Source organism: Melanostigma gelatinosum (genome assembly GCF_949748355.1).
Source record: "Melanostigma gelatinosum genome assembly, chromosome: 8".
Classification (NCBI taxonomy): domain Eukaryota; kingdom Metazoa; phylum Chordata; class Actinopteri; order Perciformes; family Zoarcidae; genus Melanostigma; species Melanostigma gelatinosum.
Window position 1 is genome coordinate 20545045 of NC_136641.1, and position 7796 is coordinate 20552840.

The window sequence follows — 7796 nt, forward strand, 5'->3', positions numbered from 1 at the left end:
AATGTAAAAACATCATGCCCGTTGGTTGACATGGATCTCATTTTCAACTATTTATGATTATCATTCTTATGGATTCATCTGGTAAATAGTTTTCTCCATTCATTTATTGATTTTTTGGTTTGTGAAAATTCAGAAAATAGTGAGAACTGCCGTCACAATTACCCAGAGCCAAAAGTAGTACCCTCACAATGTTATTTTCTTTTTTTGTCCAACCAACAGTCCAAACCTCCACATTATAATTTAAAATTATGAAAAAAGAGAAGCAGCACGTTTTCACATTTTCATTTCAGTGTTGTTAAAACGCTAATATATTTAGCAGAGAAATAGATGCTTCAATCTGTGACATGAGAGGCACAAACTGGGGCCAGGACCGCCACTGCCTCCCACTTCTTTTAAACCTGCAGCTTGCTTGTTGTTTCTTCAGACTTTGGAAACTAAACTTCATGTGTAAAATCTGTGGAGTGCCCCTTTAATTGATCTGCCTTTGTGTGTGTGTGTGTGTTGTCATGAACTCATATTACATCAGTGTGCAGCAGAAAAACAGTCTTCACAAAATCAATGCCATGGAAACAGCAGACTAACAATATCCGACAGTGTAGGCTGACTGAGTTAAAATAAAGTCGAAATCTCATGAAAGATGCAGAAATGAATGAGTTCTCCGTGATCGAACCAGCAGGCTCACATGCCGAAGCATTTCACTTCAACTGTAAATACTCATGATAACAATAATAATACTTGTTGCTATTATTGTTGTTGAAGTCTGCTATAGTGGTCAATCATGATTTATTACAGGAGTTTCATTAGACTGAATTAGTTGTAGCCTATCTCATGAATATGAAACTAATTGTATACTGTAATGACAATGAAATCTGAAAAATCCAATTCTGCATAATGAGTCATCTTGCTTTTGATACATGTTGCTTTTAAGACTTCAGTACTTCTTTGAAGTATATTTATATTAATTTGAATGCAGGCCTTTTGTTTATCATATTCTCTTTACATTTTCATATTTCTGAATACTTCTTCCTCCACTGTATTTCTGATCTCTTTGTGGACCCACAAATCCAGTAACACTGCTTCACTCAGTTGCAAATATGTTGTGAAAATGCCCACAACTTCCCCAGAGCATGCAGCACACCCCCGTCCTCTGCCAACAGCATTCACAGCACAAACAAGACAGAAATAGCCCTTTCTCCATTTGAGTTTCTTTACTGTCTTCACTACGAACAATAAATATCCTGCAACACAAACCTGCTCATAGTCACAGACATGCTTAAATGAAAACTATTGAAATTAGCTTCGGGCTATGCTGCAAGAAAACAGATCTAACAATATTGCACATTTCTGTACATGGCCTGATGGGAAATTTGGCCACGCAGATGTCCATAAAATCAGGAGTAAACAAACATACTCCTCATGTGACTCCTGTGATCAGTGATGGCCTCTTGGTAAGACTGAATGATAAAACACATGTAAACAGGTAAAAAAAAGGTTCAACAAATAAAAAACAAACATAAGGCAGATTATCTGAATTTAAAAAAATAACCCTCAGAAGATTCAAGTTAGTGAAAACTAAAGCATCAACCAAACAAAGGCCCTAAAATAATGTGCAAGAGTTAATATTGAGCAAAAACATTTAAATCGATATCATATTATTCTTTCTCATAGTCAAAGCAGCCATCAATGTTTTTCTTCCCAACAATGAAGTATATCCACTCTTTTGTAAGACAAAATGATGAGAATACACATGACTATCGCTTTGGTACACACGAATCAGACGTATCTTTTGACACAGAGGGAAATACACAGTTTAAGGCAATGTATTAGACGGTTACATACACAAAAACTGTTTTTTGTGTTGGGTTGTGGGATGATGTAACCGTGCAAACAGAGCACTAATGGTCATAATGCAGATACCAAACACAACTGAGAGTTTTAGAAACTTCTTTTGGAATTCTTCCTCAGCGAACAAATATTAAAGGATTAAAAGGAAGGTTTCCATGTCTGTTTTAAAACAGTATTCATATGTGCACAAGCACAGTTTTTGCTTGCTGTATGCATACCTCCTGTTCACACTGTTAGGAGATCCCTCCCTAGCATGCTGGGGGCCAAATCCACAGTCCTGGTTCTGTTTTAAAGTATTTTTCAAAGTTCAGCTGAAGTTATTTTACGAGGTACTTTCAGCAGCCTCAGTTCAAACCAAGTGGGTATCAGAAAAACTTCACATGAGGGCCACCAACACCGACCAAACATGCACCGGCTCATGTCAAAGACCTCTTTGCCGGAGCCTGCAGCTGCCTTGGAACCACGATTGAACGCTGGGCTACGCGTAAACTACAGAAGACTGTCCACCTATAGAAGTGCTGCTTGGTTAGTAAAATAAATCATGTATAATATTGGCAACTTGCCCTGTAAAAGTCTACACACTTGTTTCAAATGAAACAGAAAATGTCCTCTCAGTGATGGGAGCGTATGCATCTACAGCCTGCATCAGTAACAGTAGTAAAGTTGAGAGCGCAGCCCCCTGAAGGTGTCGTAGTCCTGCCCGCTGGCCTGCTCGCCTTCAAAAAGCATGGAGTCTGGGAGCACCACACCCTCTAGTGGATCTGGCTGGCAGAACTCCACTATGAATTCCTCCTCGCAGTCCAGGAGCACTCTCAACCAAGCGCCCAAGTCCAGTTGGCCCGCGGCGCCGCCGTACTCCTCGGGCAGAACCGACCGCGGGATGTTGCGGTGCAGAGAGCGCAGGTCCGAGCCGTGGAGGATGTACTGTGTGAGGAGACGGCACAGATTCAGATACAGTCATCTGCCTCACGACTTAAAGTGGCTATAATCAATCAATTTAATGTCGTGTCATAAAGGTGTCACTCCTATTAATGAACCCACAAAGAGTTATCACCTGACTTTGCAGTTCCTCTCAAATTAATAAAGATTCTTTCAGCTCATTGCTTTGTTTTTAGAGTCCACAACCTTACGCTTTTGGTTCAGGAAAGCTCTAAATATGCTACCTGCTCAGCACCAAACAGCAGCTAGCTGGTGAACATAGTGGAGCATTTAGCAGGAACAGATATGTCCTATTCACAATTAAAATGAATGCTAATGTCTCTGCTGATTGTGTAAATGAACTGTCTGCTAAAACCTTTGCCATATTGTTAAATTAAAAGGTGCTAACATGTCAGCGTTGTGCTTGTTTCCACTATCCCCAAATCAATAAAAAACTCGCAAGAGATATAGGAAACCACATGGTTGTGTAGCTGGTGGTTTGAGTTCATCCCCCTGAAAAGAAAATGCTTGGCCTTCATCTTCACAGATGAAAATAGACCATTATTCTGCAGATAAAAGGGAGGTACATGACTGGAAATAGTCCTTTGTTTAAAACAAAAGAGTCAGACACAATTCAAGGACAATAGTTACCCTCTCTGCCATCTTCTCCTTCAGAAAAGGCTTAATAATAGCAAAGATGCCTTTGAAAATCATGGGCTCGTTTATGATGTTAACAGCCTTGATTCTGATTGGAAAGCCATCCTGTGAATCAGAAGAGAAACTGCACTCAGAACAGTCAAAACTGGTCCTTGTCAAACATAAATATTACACTGTCTGCAGTCACGACAAAACTCAGTCAGTGCTGAAGAGCCACTGTTGTAAATGACAAGGTTTTTTTCTCACGTGTCTCAACATAGTTACTCATCATCTTTGCTGTGTCACAACATAGAAAAAAAACATTTTGACTAAACTCTGCAGTCATATATCTGCTCCGGAAAATATAGTTATTTGCCGATTTCATTTTAAAAGTCATCAGATCACAAGACGTTTGATTGTTTTCACCTGGAGGATGCTCACAACTTTTTTGGCGAGGAACGGGCCTGGGTTGGAAGCTTGTGACATGCCCACTCCGCTGTAGTCAGCTACGATGACAATACCGTTCACCTGCGTCTCCTCCGGCTGGATCAGCTTCTCCAGAGTCAGATAAATGGCCCTCACATTGTCAACAAACGGATAATCATTTGGTTTCCATTTTCCTGTAAAAAGGAGATTGAGTTTAGTGATCACACATCATGAGTCAAGCCCGTCCTGGAAGAATTGGGCAAACAGTATGTACTTAGAGTTTTGGAAAAAATACACTTCGTTTGAGGTCTCCTGGAGAAAATGATAGCTCAATGGAAAACAGTCATTATGAAATTGTTCGTTCATTATAAAACTGCAGAATTGTTCAATGAAGATGAAGCCGATACCAACCTGGTCGGAGAAAGAGGATGTATCTGCCGTTGGGGTCCGGCTGTGGCAGGACTGTGAGGAAGCCCAGGTCCAGGACGTGTTTCACTGTGGATGGCTTCAGGTCCTTGAAGACCTCTGGCCAAGCCTTGCGGCCTGCGTGGTAGTTGAGCAGCAGCTGCAGAGCTCGGTCATAGTCGAACTTCCTCGCCCGCAGGAAGCGCAAGAGAAAGGCGTCGTCCAGGCGGGTCCTGAGATTTGGCTGTTCCTGCAGAGCGAGGGGAAAAAAAATATGAGCATGACAAGACAAAATAAAACACCATGAAATAATGGAATGAAAAGTAAAATATAAGGTGAGTCTGGTGATATTCTTTATTTTCAATTTTTTTAAACAAGAAAAGACCATAAATAACAATGAGTTGGTCCTACTAACATCGTGTCCATGTGTCTAAAGCCAGATGTATCATACTCCTCTGTGCCATAGAGCTCCATTGAGTCACACTGTCACAACGATATTGGTTCCTTGATAACAAGAAACACCGAGCACTGCATTTTGTTTTGATACATCGTCCTGCTGCCGTAAATACATCTGTGGCTGAAAATTGTCCCCGACAGATTTACTCCTGTTTAAGTAACGTTTTTCCGAAAGCTAAAATGGCCAGCTGTTTTACAACACTGTATTTGAAAAGCAGTGTATATATTTATGACACATTTTTAAAGATTTACGTCTTCGGTAGAGAGCCACCGGCTGGTGATGTCAGAATGTTTACTGTTGTTGTTGTTTTTGGGTTTAGATGAACGAAGTCTTCAAATTGTTTTCTACTAAACTGTCCTGTCCATATAACTGGCGCATACACAGGAATGAGACCGTTTGTGTTTATATGAATACCTTAAGTATCATGTCTCTCAGTGCTTGGACATCCCGCAGACGCCACTCTGGCTTCTCCTGGAGCTCCTCCCGGGCTTTGTGCACCAGCTCCGGGGTCAGGGTGCAGGAATACATGGGTGGAGGGGGTCCAGGGAACCAGCTGTGTCCTGCAGCTGCTGATGGGTCCACTGGAGGAGACCTGAGATCGATGGACTCATGCTGATCAGCCATGGACTGACTGGGCAAGGCTGTTTGGCCAGAAACACACAAAAGGGACAAGAAAGACTATGAAAACACTGAAAGACACCTGGTTCTGGGCTGTCGCTTTAGCTGCTGGCAGATGTCTCGCACACAGTGGTGGAAGGTAAACTAAGTACATGTACTTAAGTAAATAAGCTATGAATTAATATTATGCTTCGATATGAAAAATATTGAATTATGTTACCCTTTCACTCTTCCCTCAAAGTAAACATTTGAATGTAGTAAATGGTTTCCATCAGAAAGAAAGTTAATGAAAGTCACATGATGTCACATTATTAAATTGTAATATGTTTTCATGCCAGATAGTAACCCTGTAGATTCCCAATATGTGGTGGGTTTAACCTGTTTGGATGTATGTCTCTATTGATTTGGGCGATGTGGGAGCTCAGGGTGTGAACAGTCTGCTGGTAAAATCATGCTTCATATCTGCAGCCGAGGGACACGCTGACACGAACACACGTTGTTTGTTTGTTTTGCAAGGGAAACACTTTGTGTTATAAATGACTATGACAAAAATGTACACAATTTGAGTTGCAATAGCAGAGTGGCACTGTTCCCAGATAATGCAGTCAATGAACCAGCTGATGTCTGCCCACTGCAGACGATACACGCGAGCCCACACCCGCTGCTACACAGAGCACTGTGTGATTGTTTATACAAAGTTTACTGCTATTGACGTGTCCCAATTGCACCAAATTCTAAAAGGCACTCACTGGGGTCCCCAGCAATACACCCTCCAAGTGTTAAGTAGCTCGGATTAGAGGATTAGAGGTTTTCGAGATATGCAGAGAAAACACAGGAGAGATTTCTTGCCTAGATGTGATGTGAATACTTCTTCCACCACTGCACACATAGTTTAAATCTATCAATATCACTTAACCTAATAAAACGTTCCCCGATAGCTAGAAAGAGTAGGATGATTCCCTATAACACTACAAACATGCAGAGTTTGTCAGATCCTATATGTCAGATCCTAAACAAACACTGCTTGGCTAATATAATCTGATACGAAGCAGAACCAAACCGACACAACTAAAGTCAGAATAATGACTGAATACCAACCCAGATATGCGTTTAACTTGAACCGCTTGGGACTCACATGAACGCCTTTTATGAGCATGTATTGGCAAGAGATATAAATGTCATTCAGAAGCGGCCGCGACCAGAAAAGTGTCAAAAGATCACAACTGACCTGTCAGGAAAACCCTTGTTCCGGGTAAAGAGATGGCGGTCTCTCATTGGTTTATATGATAGCACGTGACGCTCTGTTGACGCACCAGGGAGGTTGAGTTTTGCGTCTGTTGTTTTGATGGCAATGCTGCGTTCAAGTGCCCTTAGTAAACTAGCCACTCACACTTGAACAAAATGGACCTTGTCCAAAAAATATTATTTTGTGGGTGTTTCGTGAGTCTCTCATCTTTTTTTTATACTTTAAGCACTTGTTATTCAAAAACACATTTTCGACAAATTACTAAATGACGTTACAATATTTTACTGGCTAAAACTACATTATACGACCCTTTTTTAGAGGCATTTCACACGGCTTCGGTGCATTTCAACCTCACATGTTGCAAACATCTAATAGATAGAAATGACATACTTCTTCACGGACTATCGAGTGCTAGTTTCAAGATATTTCAAAGCATAAGTACTATTTTAACGGAATTAGTAAAAATAGAGCCTGTCAATTGTTTTTTACAGTAGGGCAAGTGTATACTACGTATAGTTGTATTCCCTGCATTACATACACATCTTCATCATTAAATACTCTAGTTAGTTTTAGCTGATGTTAACATGGACCATAGGGTTGATGTGGTCTACATTTCTTTTTTCGATTGTGGGCAGATTAGATCGCGTGTATCAGTTATATTTGAATACGGTAGATGGCGGAGTTTGCCTTCATATTGCTCAACGTGCACCCCCGTCTCTGAAGGCTCCGTCCTAATATCTGTCAGGTATGTTTTCTATTTTAAAATTCCAAATAAATTCTTAAAACGATACTGACTAATAGATTCATATATATGTATTTGGGGTGTTTGGGTAAGAACAAAAGTATTTTACTTGGATATCTTAGAGGATGACTCATGACAGTCGATTTAGTCTAAATGGAGCACATTATTATTATCTATAGATTTATTCAGCAAGAATGTAGAAATAAATCCTTAAAGTGTCAAACCTCTCTCTCCCTCTTCCCCCTCTCCCTCTCTTGAATCAGTGCTATCTATAATGATTTTATGGCACTTTATCAGTCTGAAGCAACATGTTGCATTATGCTATCAGTGAACAAGCAGCACTGCCACGTTGGACACTTTTTTCCGCTCCAGAGACTGCAACATGTGGGATTTCTTGATTAAGTAGTCAGAGAATGTGCAAACCCCTTCATTCCTCATCAAATCATAGATAATGTAAAATATGGTCTGCAGAAAATGCAATGTAAAAATAGATCTCGAGATTT

The 7796-nt window shown here is 40.5% G+C and overlaps 1 protein-coding gene across 2 annotated transcripts; it reads right to left on the minus strand.

Moving 5' to 3' along the window:
* Positions 1-1195: 1195 nt before the first annotated feature.
* ttpal (tocopherol (alpha) transfer protein-like) lies at positions 1196-6562 on the minus strand. 2 transcript variants are annotated; one of them, XM_079273378.1, is made up of 6 exons: positions 6534-6562; positions 5102-5328; positions 4237-4480; positions 3826-4019; positions 3415-3525; positions 1196-2769 (listed from the first exon to the last, which is right to left on the minus strand). In XM_079273378.1, the coding sequence occupies exons 2-6, from the start codon at positions 5309-5311 to the stop codon at positions 2491-2493; spliced, it is 1038 nt and encodes a 345-aa protein (XP_079129504.1). In that variant the 5' UTR covers positions 5312-5328; positions 6534-6562; the 3' UTR covers positions 1196-2490. The 2 variants fall into 2 exon arrangements, with proteins under 2 accessions (XP_079129504.1, XP_079129505.1); XM_079273379.1 differs by lacking the exon at positions 6534-6562 and adding an exon at positions 6441-6521.
* Between the last annotated feature and the right edge of the window lie 1234 nt (positions 6563-7796).